This window comes from Saccostrea echinata, unplaced genomic scaffold (genome assembly GCF_033153115.1).
Source record: "Saccostrea echinata isolate AGI-Se365-2 ecotype Australia unplaced genomic scaffold, CSIRO_AGI_Sech_v1 ptg000002l, whole genome shotgun sequence".
Classification (NCBI taxonomy): domain Eukaryota; kingdom Metazoa; phylum Mollusca; class Bivalvia; order Ostreida; family Ostreidae; genus Saccostrea; species Saccostrea echinata.
The window spans coordinates 6,645,537-6,659,750 of NW_026889751.1; the positions used below are offsets into that span (position 1 = coordinate 6,645,537).

General features: G+C 33.5%; 1 protein-coding gene across 1 annotated transcript; it reads right to left on the reverse strand.

Annotated features, from left to right (window-relative positions):
• Positions 1-11,571: 11,571 nt before the first annotated feature.
• Positions 11,572-13,249, reverse strand: LOC133199631 (uncharacterized). The gene is made up of 4 exons (XM_061335486.1): positions 12,945-13,249; positions 12,800-12,859; positions 12,576-12,714; positions 11,572-12,466 (listed from the first exon to the last, which is right to left on the reverse strand). Exons 1-4 carry the CDS (start codon positions 13,201-13,203, stop codon positions 12,376-12,378), a joined length of 549 nt encoding a protein of 182 aa, XP_061191470.1. The 5' UTR covers positions 13,204-13,249; the 3' UTR covers positions 11,572-12,375.
• Positions 13,250-14,214: the final 965 nt, after the last annotated feature.

Below are 14,214 nucleotides of genomic sequence, written 5' to 3' on the forward strand. Positions count from 1 at the left end.
TAATTGCTGACCTTTAACCCGTATATTAAAACACAAAGTGAAAAACAACAAAGTTAATGTTAGCTAACTGGCCCCTTCTTTTCCAAGGGACTTTTGGAAAACCTGGCATGTGGTTCTCCCTAAGGTCCTTAACCTTTCACTAGTGTTACTTTGTTCTAGTAACCAAAGATGCATTCAAAATGAATGCTTGAAATACGTCCCTTACTCATGGCACCACTAGGTGGTACCATTACAGCCCCATTCTGATAGCGGGAAATGATAGTCCTAGGGGCCCTCTACCTTGCCCCAATAATGATGTGAAGCACACTTCAAAGATAAGGGGTATAATAGCTGACCTTTAACCCGTATATTAAAACACAAACGAAAAACAACAAATTTCAGGTTAGCTTACTGGCCCTTTCTCTTTGTCGGGACCCTTCAGAAACCTGGCAAGTTGTTCTCTCTAAGGTCCTCAACCTTTCACTAGTGTTACTTTGTTCTAGTAGCCAAAGATGCTTTCAAAATGAATGCTTGAAATACGTGCCCCACCCATGGCACCACTTGGTGGTACCACTACAGCAACATTCTGGTAGCGGGAAATGATAGTCCTAGGGGCCCTCTACCTTGTCCCAGTAATGATTTGAAGCACACTGCAAAGATAAGAGGTATAATAGCTGACCTTTAACCCGTATATTAAAACACAAAGTGAAAAACAACAAAGTTCAGGTTAGCTTACTGGCCCCTTCCTTTCCTAGGGACACTTCCAAAACCGGGCAAGTGGTTCTCCCTAAGGTCCTTAACCTTTCACTAGTGTTACTTTGTTCTAGTAGTCAAAGATGCTTTCAAAATGAATGCTTGAAATACGTCCCCCACCCATGGCACCACTTGGTGGTACCACTACAGCAACATTCTGATAGCGGGAAATGATAGTCCTAGGGGTCCTCTACCTTGTCCCAGTAATGATTTGAAGCACACTTCAAAGATAAGAGGTATAATAGCTGACCTTTAACCCGTATATTAAAACACAAAGTGAAAAACAACAAAGTTCAGGTTAGCTTACTGGCCCCTTCCTTTCCTAGGGACACTTCCAAAACCGGGCAAGTGGTTCTCCCTAAGGTCCTCAACCTTTCACTAGTGTTACTTTGTTCTGGTAGCCAAAGATGCTTTCAATATGAATGCTTGAAATACGTCCCCCACCCATGGCACCACTTGGTGGTACCACTACAGCAACATTCTGATAGCGGGAAATGATAGTCCTAGGGGCCATCTACCTTGCCCCAGTAATGATTTGAAGCCCACTTCAAAGATAAGGGGTATAACATCTGACTTTTAATCCGTATATTAATAGACAATGTGAAAAACAACAAAGTTCAGGTTACCTAACTGGCCTTTTCTAGTCATTGGAACCTGTCAAAAAGTTGACAAAGGATACTCCCTAAGGCCCTTAACTTTTTTCCAGTTTAGTGTTAGTTTGTTCTAGTGGTCAATGATGGTTGAAAAATGAAAGCATGAAAGGTGTTCCCCACCGTTGGCACCACTTGGTGGTGCCGTTACAGCCTCAAACCGATTGCGAGAAAGATAGTCCTAGAAATCTTCTATCTTGCACAGTAATGATTTAAAGCACACTTATAAGATAAGAGGTATAATAGCTGCTTGAAATATGTAACCCGCCCTTGGCACCACTTGGTGGTACCACTTCAGCCTAAATTTTATGGCCGTATATAATAGCCCTGTGGACCCTTTTACCTTGAGCCAGTAATTGTTCGAAGCACACTTCAAGGATCATAACTTAAAATAGATTAAATTACCTTCAAACCCTTATCAATGTAAATATTAGGAGTAAGCAAATTTCAGGTTAGCCTTTTGGCACCATCATGTTCCTGAGACCCGTAAAAGAGCCTAAAAGGGATTCTCCCGGAAGTACTTAACCTATCCAATGCTGTTTTATTCTTAAGCGGTCAAAGATGGTGACATTTTCTTCCTTTTGTTTGTTTGTTTGTTTGTTGTGAAACCGCATAATTTTCCTTATGCAGGTGAGCTTAACTGCCTCCAAGTGTTTGAATTATTAATTAATAATTAAGTGTTGCATTAATTATCTAATTATTAATTATAAATTGTCGAAAATGAGGCATTAAACAGTATTGCGTCAGAGTACTCTCAGTCCTTTGATGAATTTCCTTAGTGGCTGCTAGCTTCTACGGGCTTAATGGCTGCTGTTATTGGCTGCTAGCTTCAGTTCACCAGACAGTATATTAAGAAACTATCAGTGCTTCTGTACTCTTTTAATTCCTTGTGGAAATCTCTTACATTGGCCTGAGTAAGACTCTTGGTCTTTGATGAACATTTAAGGTACTGGTATTCCATCCCTAATAGCCTCAGGTTCAATGAATTTGAATACATAACAGATGTGTACGGGTGGAATACTCAGTATATTTAGACATAATCTACATTTATTACTATTAGCATGTAAGAATGGAAGTGTCCTAATTTATGACTTGACCTTTGTGGAAGAGTTATCTCCCTCTTTTTTTAAGTAATAAAAATCAATTTTAAAAAAATATACGGTAAAAAATTGTTTTCAATTGTCATTCTATTTCTAATGATTTAATGGATCTTTCCACCACAGTAGTTATTGATATTCTTAAGAACTTACGACTAAGACCAAAATTTAGTTCTGCTAATAACTTTCTAATTTACATTAAATAGAAAGGGGTTTTAATATTTTTAATAGGTATGTAGAAAGATACTTTTACGCTAGCAGTTGTAAACAGAATAATTAATTTTGCAAAATTTTACAATCAACTAAAGTTTTTGGTCTTAGTCGTAAGTTCTTTTGTAAAACGGGCCCCTGAATTTTTATTTTTAAAAAATCACTTGTCTCCATAGACTTCAATGCAATTTCTATTAATTAAATACTGCTTAGTTAATTACGTTTTTGAAACTTTCACTTGGTAAATCCTTTTCTACTGTAAAGTTCTTTTAATTAATATCAGAGTATCATATACGTGATTGATATTTAAGGATAGAGAATTAGTTCCTATTAGGGATGGAAAACCTTAATAAGACATGTCTACCTGATCATTAAAACTATGAAAGTACTTTTTGTATTATACAATAAAAATTCTTGCATAATTCTATAATTCTATTAACCTTTCAAGTACATTATTTACAGTGATTAATTATCAAAAGTAAATGGCAAAGGGGAATAACTCCTCTCAGTAGAATACAAATTAATAGAGCCCTGGCCTGGACTAGAACAATTGACCAAATGGTCTTGATGTTCAAAAATCTGGTAAAAATACCCTTCCTTATTAAAACTTTTACTCTTTTTGCCTCTGATATGCCCAGGTGCAGAGAAGATTTTTAAAGCATTAATGCATTTTCACTATATAATAAATAGAGTCCCGCCCTAACATCAGAACCTCTGATCCAGGGGTCATGAAATTCACAAATTTGGAAAAGGCATCCTTGCTTATCATAACCATGTATTTGTTTAAATAATACCCAGGAGAAGAGAAGAAGCTTTTCAAAGAAATAATGCACTTTCACTATATGATCTATATAGCCCCACCCTAGCACCAGAACCCCTGACCCAGGGGCCATGAATTTCACAATTTTGGTAGAGTCACTCTTGCTCATCATAACTATGTATTCGATTTGTTTCAATAATACCAAGGAGTAGAGAAGAAGATTTTCAAAGAAATAATGCACTTTCACTATATGATCTATATATCCCCGCCCTAACACCAGAACCCCTGACCCTGGGGCCATGAATTTCACAATTTTGGTAGAGTCACTCTTGCTTATCATAACTATGTATTCAATTTGTTTCAATAATACCCAGGAGTAGAGAAGAAGATTTTCAAAGAAATAATGCACTTTCACTATATGATCTATATATCCCCGCCCTAACACCAGAACCCCTGACCCTGGGGCTATGAATTTCATAATTTTGGTAGAGTTACTCTTGCTTATCATAACTATGTATTCAATTTGTTTCAATAATACCAAGGAGTAGAGAAGAAGATTTTCAAAGAAATAATGCACTTTCACTATATGATCTATATAGCCCGGCCCTAACACCAGAACCCCTGACCCTGGGGCTATGAATTTCACAATTTTGGTAGAGTCACTCTTGCTTATCATAACTATGTATTCAATTTGTTTCAATAATACCCAGGAGTAGAGAAGAAGATTTTCAAAGAAATAATGCACTTTCACTATATGATCTATATAGCCCCGCCCTAACACCAGAACCCCTGACCCTGGGGCCATGAATTTCACAATTTTGGTAGAGTCACTCTTGCTCATCATAACTATGTATTCAATTTGTTTCAATAATACCAAGGAGTAGAGAAGAAGATTCTCAAAGAAATAATGCACTTTCACTATATGTTCTATATAGCCCCGCCCTAACACCAGAACCCCTGACCCTGGGGCCATGAATTTCACAATTTTGGTAGAGTCACCCTTGCTCATCATAACTATGTATTCAATTTGTTTCAATAATACCAAGGAGTAGAGAAGAAGATTTTCAAAGAAATAATGCACTTTCACTATATGATCTATATATCCCCGCCCTAACACCAGAACCCCTGACCCTGGGGCCATGAATATCACAATTTTGGTAGAGGGTTCAATGCTTATTACAATCATGCCAACAGTTTGACTGCTTGATGTCCAGGAGTAAAGAAGAAGATTTTTAAAGATTGCATTAATTTTGATGGTTTTGGCCCCACCCCTCAGGCTCCAGGGGGGCAGGGGCCACGAATTTCACAATTTTTGTTCCCCTTCACCCATAGATGCTATATGCCAAAATTGGTTGAAATTGGTTCACTGGTTCCAGAGAAGAAGCTGAAAATGTTCAAAAGTTTACGACCGACGAACGACGCACGACGACGGACGAAAAGAGATAGCAATAGGTCACCTGAGTGACTCAGGTGACCTAAAAAATCGATGTTTGACCGCAGAGTGAGATATTGGACTTGTGAACGAGATATTGGACCGCTTACGTCATACTGTGGGCGGGATTAGCTAAATTTTATTTGCATTCGTTGGTATGGAAGCCAGCAAAATATCCATGTATAACAAAATAAATAAATAAATAAATAAATAAATAAATAAATGAAAGGTTTAACGAAACATTTATTGACTGTGTTCTCGGGCAAAATGCGTTTTGTCGACCCCTCGAAACAAACTGTTTGCCTTCAGCCTAACAGCCTCAGGCAAACAGTTGGGTTTTTGGGTCGGACAAAACGCATGCTGCCCTCGAACCCAGTCGATAAATGTGTGATTTACCCTAAAAATCATGTAGTATTACAGCATGTGTTTCTATCTATTGGACCTATTATGTTCCGAACACACAATAAAAATCGTACAATAGATACGTCACAGTGGCTATTAGTTAAAACTGTTATCTTAATCTTTTTTAATCACCTTTTCATATTAGGATATTTTACTGATTATATATAGATGTTTAAGGCCAACTAACAACTTAACTATATGATAAATGGGATGACTTCCGAATCTACTTTTCCATCGTCAACCTCTTACATGTATTCGTACTTATGTAGTAATATTCCACTATCGCCTACTGTTTATTTCTCCCAGGTAATTCGCTCTGCATGAGTACGATCAACTTTTAAACAGAGTTGATGTTGCAGGCTTTCAACGGTCTCAATCAAAGCCAGTGTTTCGAAAAATTCTGGGTCATTGTAATGATCTTCTTAGCAAATAATTTTCATTTTCATTTTTTTTTTGTATTTTTAAGGTTAAACATTTTGTAATTTTAAAAAATCTTGATAACTTAAGGAGGGATTCTCTTCTGCTTTCTGACTAGATGAAATATTTAAAGTATATGTGCTTATATGTCTTATATATTTAGATGTATGAAATTGTACAACTTTAAATAGAAATGGTAAACTGATTTTGAAATCTAGCATGGACTATGTTTTTGGCGGAACGGCGGCGTATGAAAATATCTCCTTTTCTGCTTCTCAAAATTACTATAGAACAATGAATTTAGTTAAAACTTTTAAACAATCAAAGACTTGAAGAAATTTTCAAATGTAGGTAAAATTAATAATAATGGACTAAATTTTTAAAATATATCAAATAAATATGATTTTCCAAACAAACTACAATTTTATTAGGTTTTAAAAGCTTCCAATCTAAGTATACATTTAGAATTGAGCAAAAAATCAATTAAAGTGTTTTTCTCTCTTAGTAAACGGTCAAAACTTTTTGTTTTTGTATCATTTTGTATCTTTATCTAACTTCTTTACCATATGTGAAAATAAGAAAAGTTTAAATATACGACGCATAGAAAAATAACTAATATATCCTAAAAATTTAAGAAAAATAGAGGAAAATCGAATTAGCCAATATCTATTTTAGTTAAATTATTTATGTCAGTATGGTTGTATCATCTGATAGACCCTATACGGTAATATCTTTTTATGCAAAAAGAAAAACATTTAATCTTTTGAAATAGAAGTAGGCATCGAATGATTGGCAACAGTAATTTTTATTCTTAATGTCAAGGAAAAATATAATGACCTTGACCTGACCTTGCTTCTAAAATAAAACGGTCAATTTGAAATTTAATCTAATTGATACCATCACTTGGTGATAATGTCTTCATGAATCTATAAAAATTTCATTAATTTTTAAATACAAGAAATATGAGAAGAATCCCTCCTTAACACACTTAATTTACAAAAATCCACAAAGGTCATAACTTTATAATTACGGAATAGAATGCAATAGTACAATGCCTTTGAAGCCTAGGAAAAAAATAATTTGTTCGGACGATTAGATATACATATGTTTTGACAAATAAAATAATATTTCTGACAAGTTTGTTTCTCGTTCGAACTAACAGAATATTTTTATAGATAAAAAATTTCTTCTTTTGGACGAATTAAATACATTCGCGAGTTAGAGGAAAGTATATTAAATCATTTTAGTCTGGAATTGTTCTGACGGGCTGATATTTTCTAGGATGGACAATTTAGCGAACTACATATTTGTTCGAACAGGCCCCAAGACCATAAACTGAGAACAGACTTAAGTCAAAATTTCAAATCAGTATAACTTTTGAAATAATTTTGATAAGGAAACGGAATTTTCATCATATGTTAATATTTGAAAATTATACAAACCTGCAAATTTTTAAGCACACATGTTAAATAAAACTCAAGTTACTCAAAATCAAGATTTTGACTTAAGTCTGTTCTCAGTTTATGCATGGTCTCGAGGCCAGATTTCATGCTTCTTTGGACAAAATTTATCAAAGACAGCATCCAGAAAATCAAAGATGGTACATGGTATAACACAAGTGCACGCTGGGGACAAAATGGTTATGGATATTTGATAAGTTTCTTGTTGACTCTATTTCTTTGCGGTTTCTGGGGTTTCATGAAAGTTTTACTTGCAGTTCAGTTAAAATTGCTTGCACCCCAACTTTTGTTTGCCTTAATTATACAATGGATAAATAATAATTGCTTGTTTTTTTTTCGGTTTGTGTGAAAATGTAACAAAGTATATAAAACATCAGGTAATTCTTCTTTTCGTGAAATCACAAATTTTCATGGGGGTTTAATTATCGTTGTTTTCAAGGTATGAAGACTCTAACGAAATGTTAAATTTTCCATATACATGTATAACTATTCAACAATTTTTCATCAATGAAATTAAGTCCCCACGAACCAATGTTTTTCCTCAAACCACGAAAATTTGACCCCACGAAAATACATTATTTTACAGTATTTATATTGTGCAATACTTATGCTATAGTCCAAAAAACAACACGAATGTTCACTGTTAAAATCATTGACTTTACATATAATGATACATGCACTCAAACACAACTTGATTAACCGGTAAATAGACACTATACACAACTCTCTCTCGCTCTCTCTCTCTGGAAAATACAAGGAAAATTATTCCAAAAAAAAATTCTTTGAAATGATACGTTTGTAAAATCAACATAGTGTAGATTGAAGTCCATTATAATATTGTCAATTCATCATAAAAGACAGATCATTTTATTCGAAAGATTAAATGAGACCAACATGGGATACATGTAGCTGTTTCCTCAATTTACATTACTGAACATTTCAGCCCACGGGCCTCTTGATTTAAAATTCTTAATCTTTTTGTTTTAAAAAATTTTTATTCATTGCTAACAAAAAAATACCACAGTAAACTATAGTTAACTATAGTTAATCAAAGTTTCAAAAATTTTACTATAGTAAATCAAAGTTTCAAAGTTTTCACTACAGCAAATCAAAGATCAAAGTTTCTTCTATAGTAAATCAAAGTTTCAAAGTTTTTACAATAGTTAATCAAAGTTTCAAAGTTTTTACTATAGTTAATCAAAGTTTCAAAGTTTTTACTATAGTTAATCAAAGTTTCAAAGTTTTTACTATAGTTAATCAAAGTTTCAAAGTTTTTACTATAGTTTATTAACTTATTAAAGTATATTAATAATTTATTGCTTATTGTTTATTTTTTTTTTTTTGGGGGGGGGGGGAGGGGGGGGGTTCGGAGTGGAGTTTGTTGTATATCTTAATTTAAATTTGCAAACTAGTTAATTCAAATGAAATATTTATATTCATAAATTAAGAAAATACATATTTAATGAAGTTGATGGAGCAAGTATTTTGGTTCTAAATGACTCAAATATCATTTTGTAGTATATTAGTTTCCTTTCTTCATAAAAAAAGTTACACTACATCAGCATTAAATTTTAATACATTTGAATAAATGTTGCAGATCTATTTGTCTACCGGCGCGAGAGACAACCTCACATTAAAATTCATTTTTTTATACTTTAATTTTTTAGGGGAGGGGTCTGGTTTATAAAAAGTTCTCAGAAATTTTTTTATGAATTTTGACCGTGAAATATCATAAATTGTCAAGAATGGGAATCCAAAACATAAAATAAATCAAAATTTCAAAGTTTTAGCTACGGTAGATCAAATTTCACAGTTTTTACTAAATTAATCAAAGTTTCAAAGTTTTCTCTATAGTTAATCAAAGTTTAAGACTTTTTACTATAGTGAAGCAAAGTTTCAAAGTTTTCACTATAGTAAGTCAAAGTATAAAAGTTTTTACTATAGTAAATCAAAGTTTCAATGTTTTACTGTAGTAAATCAAAGTTTCAAAGTTGTTATTATAGTAAATCAATTTCAAAAGTTTTTGCTATTAAAATCAAAGTTTTAAAGTTTTTACTTTGATACTATAGTTAACGATAGTAATGTAAATAATATACGATACTAATTTTGTTGTACTACATGCGCATTTCGACAAATTATGTCTCTTCAGTGATGCTCATGCCGAAACGTTGGAAATCCAAAATATTTTTTAAAAAAAACTTTGAAGAGCTGAAAAAGTGGGATGCCAAAGACTGGAGCCAAATATGTCGAAGGATCAGAGCTATGTCTGAGGGAGATAATCCTTAATTTTGAAATAAATTTCTAAATTTTACCACAGCAATTAAAAATATATATCCGTATTTTCAAGCCCGTACCGAAGTATTTAGATACTGGGGTGTAGAGACCCTCGGGGACTAACAGTCCACCAGCAGAGGCCTCGACCCTGGGGTCATAATGTAATAATATACGGTACCAATTTGGATGACCAGATGCAATTTCATACAACTATATTCAATCTTAATTCTTAATCTTTTTCAACCAAAAAGGGAAATACTGTGGAATCATCATTGTCGCCGGGGACCAATGTATGTAGATTTCGTGGGTCATCCTTACCCTCGAATTTATATCCCTACGAACGTTTATTTTGTAAACATAATAATTCAATGAACCTACCGTATAAACGAGTAACCCATGAAATTACGCCTACACGAACAACTAATTTTGCTTGCCCGCGAACATTGACCCCATCGAATTAAAATGATTCCAAACTACATGTATATCCCTAGTGAACTACTCTACAGTGGAGTCATTTTTCTAAGGGGGCCATTTTCCTTCATATAGGGTATGCAGATTTTAAAGATAATGCCACTTTTCCACAGCAAAAGGGGCATATTTCGACGTCGAATAATGCCCTCGGATTCTTTTTTGTTAAATGACCCACAGCCATTATTTTACGGGGGTCATTATTCGACTTTACACCGGCGTAAAATAAGGCTTGGGGTAAAAAGCTGAGTGGAGTTATGTGGACTATATTGGAATGGTGTCTGTATTGTAATAATTCAGAAAGTTGAAAAACAAATCGATTTCTCTTACATGCAGTCTCTCCCCTGCAATTTCATTTTGGATTCGTGTATAAAGAGTGGAACAAGAATCTAAAAGTTACGTGGAGTATATTGGAGTGGTCCATGTAGGCGAAAACCTGTCCACTTCTCTATAAAAGAATACTGTTTATAATTTTTAGCTGTGTGTCGTCTTGCACATTGTTATAAGACCTGAATAAGGCGTACAGGTGAGGAGGACACTCAGCTGAGATTATACGATAGCCAGAACGTAAGGCATGAATAAGGCAGTTGGTTATTGAGAGAAGTTGGCATACCACTGAGTGGGAGAATTGAGAGAAATTTATGGGAAATACCCAGTGACCAGAGTTACTGATTTTCAAATTGAGAAGAAACCTTTTATAATTGTATTAAACTTTTATATATCATATTTTGGTCAACAAAAACCTGAGTTATAACAGGTTAACGAGCCCTGAACGTAACGCCTCTGTGATATAAGACGTATCACCAAACATTAGCTCGGTCTGTATTGCACGGTACAAACTGAATACTGTCATATTTCATACAAACATACCTATTGCATACAAAAGTGTGAAATGCAGTACAGGATTGTACAGTGCTGAATTTAGGAGTTCTTTGAAAGTTTAAGAATTCATGATGTTTTGAAGTTGAATGGAAATCTTGGGTTATTTTAACTTAAGATTATTGCTTACAATATTCACCAGTAGGGAAAAAATAATTTGCAAAGACAAGGATTCTTATGAAATGATTTATAATTTATAAATTTGTTCTTCTGTCTGAAATAAGTGTTTGAGTTTAACATTTTATAAAATGGCGATAAAATCTGGAACCTTTTGGCCTGGAAGGCATGATATAGAAATCTAAATTCTAAAAGTTGCTTTTCTTTAAATAAAATTTCCTTCTTATAATTTTGAGGAAGCGCAAATGCATTTTTTACATAGAAATATCAAATCAATTAAGAACGAATTGGCATTTTAAACAAAATGAAGGGACAAACATCAACATTAACAGGCCAAGAACTAGTTCCGAAATTGAATGAGCTTAAAAAATCTGCAATTCATCCGAGTCATTCGATCAAAGAATTTTAAATTCAATTGAAGATTTTGTTAATTTCTTCAATATGCATTTTAAATAAAAAACATCTGGATAGCTTAATGGTAAAGCGACCGAAATACTTGTGTTTCGGTAGATCTTGGTTCGAATCCTAGTCCAGATTTCTTTTCTGTATATTTCTGTATCAAGTCAATCAGTGAAGGCATTTTGAGGACAAATGATTCTTTATTTTCCAATGTAAATTATAAAAAAGAAAAATGTCTAATACAACGCAACCATTGAAAAAACTTAATGTTTGCTCTACACTGCGTAAAAGCGTATGTAAAATGAGTCATATCTGCAATACATTTTCTTTAAAATTTTAAATGTTAAGATACAAAAGTGATTAGTTAATTTTTCAACAAATAAACAAAACACCAGAAAACAAAACACATTTGGTACAAATATAGTAATAGATGTTTATTGTTCAACCTCTTTATTTTAGATGCTGACAGACACTAGCTCACCAGACGATTAGGGACTTTGCATCTTAGATACAAGGATTTTAGTTGATAGAATTAGTTGACGATTATTCTAACTAAAAAATTAGCCTAAAATCTTATCAATATTTCCACATTTTTTATCCCCGCGTTTGACATGGGAAAAAGTATTAGAACATAAACACGCTAAAGAATGTCTATGTAGTATGATGTAAATTTCATGTAATGAACTTTTAAGTCTTCATGACGTCTTCATAACGTTTCTGGACTCACTCTGACTCTTGACTCATTGTCTGAACCTTGAACTGACATAAATGACCCAACATTTGATCATTCAATGTTTATTCATTTCTTTCTCCGTCAAACACGTGCCTTGAAAATTCCTCGTGCAGAGGAATTTTTAAGGTTAATTTGACCTTGACCTTAGGAACTAAAAAACAACCATCCTCTCTAAAAAGTGGTTCTAATAAATTGTAGATATCCTTTGCTTAGATCCCAGAAGGCGGTATTCTAGACCAAGCATGTCGTCTTGCGTTCTTACATCGCTTTATAGCTAACATTCTGGTATCAGCTACTAACGACAGAAAACAAAGATCAAAATCTTCTTCTGTGATTTTTGATTGGCTAATTCCCACTTGGTACAAAAACTGACGTCACTCCTTCTCTGTCGTTAGTGCACGTCGTACTATACTTGTTACCAGGGGGAAAACTGCATCTAAAATATGAACGATTTTAATTTCAATGGATTTATGAACGTCCTAGACAATAGAAATATTTTTAACAACACAACTAAATACCATAAAGTATACTTGTGTACAACTTGCCTGCAACATAGATTGAATTGATTCTTGGTGTTGAAAATCGTTGCATTGTTACCATTCAATCTCGAATAAACAAGAAAGATCAGCAGCAAAACAAACGTAACAGCGATCGCTACACCTCCAAACATTAGAAGAGACGATTCTATAAAAGTTAATGAAAAAGTTAAAAATGTTCTTATGATTTAACGCATAATTCACATATTCAAGACAAATTAGATTTATACTACCTATACAAATATGTTCGTCTTCTTCCTTTCTTGGTAAAATGTTAGAAGCATTGGTAACACCTTAAATTTAGAACAAATTATTTTGAAATAAATTTAATTCTATAAAGATTCATTTTAATATTTTTAAAAAAAGTATTTTACATACCTCTTTGTCTTTGATACAGTTTACACTGAATTTGGCATTGGTCGGGTGGATTTCTACCGAGACATAAATCTCTCGAGCAATATCCACAGGTTTCATCCTCTGTACAAAATTGCAAAATTCCTTTGCATTCTACAAATCCACATTGGAAAGTGTAACTAATGCCGCTAAAATCAATAGTAGAGATGGATGTATCTGTTTTCTTTGTCACAACCACTGATACACATACAAGAAAATTTGCTGTTGAAAAATGTCCCGCCATTTTCTTGTGGCTTTTGCACAGTCTTCTATAAATAGTAAGCGGACTTCCCGGTTTATTACATATGCACACTTAACTTTTTTTTTCCTTTTTGCCCGTTCTTGACTTTAAATAAAGTTTTGTCACTTTATAGTAGAAGTAGTCTTGATTTTATGCTTCTAATTGAAAAGTATACTACAGCTTAATGCTTACTTCTAGAATATATATATTTATGTATATATCAATGAAATTTCTCAAATCTAAAATTAGCTGATCACCCCATATTTACTGGCTAGTTGCCATACCTTTAACAGTGTTTAATCAATATATTACGCAACTTGTGCAGAATAGAGACACCGTAGTTTGAATCGGTAATGTTCAATTGAAGGGACGATTAAGTAAAAATTTAATATTGTGACTATGAAAATGTAAAAAAAAAAAAATTATAAGGGCCACACTAGTGTATTATCTTGATTTCTAATTACAATTTATTAATTTAAAAGGATGATGTGCCATACGGCCCGCGGTAAATTGACAAAAAATTAAGTATCTAAATTTTACTCTAATTTTTGCATGCACTTAATCACTGATATGTGTACCCTCATGGGATACTACTTTGACGGAAAATAGAAACATTATTTGGAAGATATATGTCTTTATTTTGAGTAGGGATACTATGTTTACATCCAATTCCCATTGAATTTATGCCCCGCCCCATTCTTTGAAGCCCTTAAAATGTACGAGCGCAAGTAGGTACATTTTTCTCCTTTGGCTGGTCACTTTATTTTATTGAAATCTACCTATATGTGAAAGGAGAAAAATGTACCTAACTGCGCTCACATGTTGTGTTTTAAAAATTGTGAAATCTAGGTGGCCTGTCCCATTATAAACAGATCCACGAAACAATTTTTTCTGACGTAAGAATAAATTCATATATGCTAACTGGGGCAACGGCGTGACTTTCTAACCGATCAATCAGCTAAATGAGTTGCATTACGAGTGAGTACCACGATTTTATGCTTGAAAAAAAAAACG

Coding starts and splice junctions, on each gene's coding strand:
- LOC133199631 (XM_061335486.1), bottom strand. CDS start 13,203: ATGGCGGGACATTTTTCAACAGCAAATTTTCTTGTATGTGTATCAGTG. Junction 12,715..12,799: donor AGACGAACATATTTGTATAG/GTAGTATAAATC, acceptor TAACTTTTATAG/AATCGTCTCTTCTAATGTTT. Junction 12,467..12,575: donor CAATTCAATCTATGTTGCAG/GCAAGTTGTACA, acceptor TTCATATTTTAG/ATGCAGTTTTCCCCCTGGTA.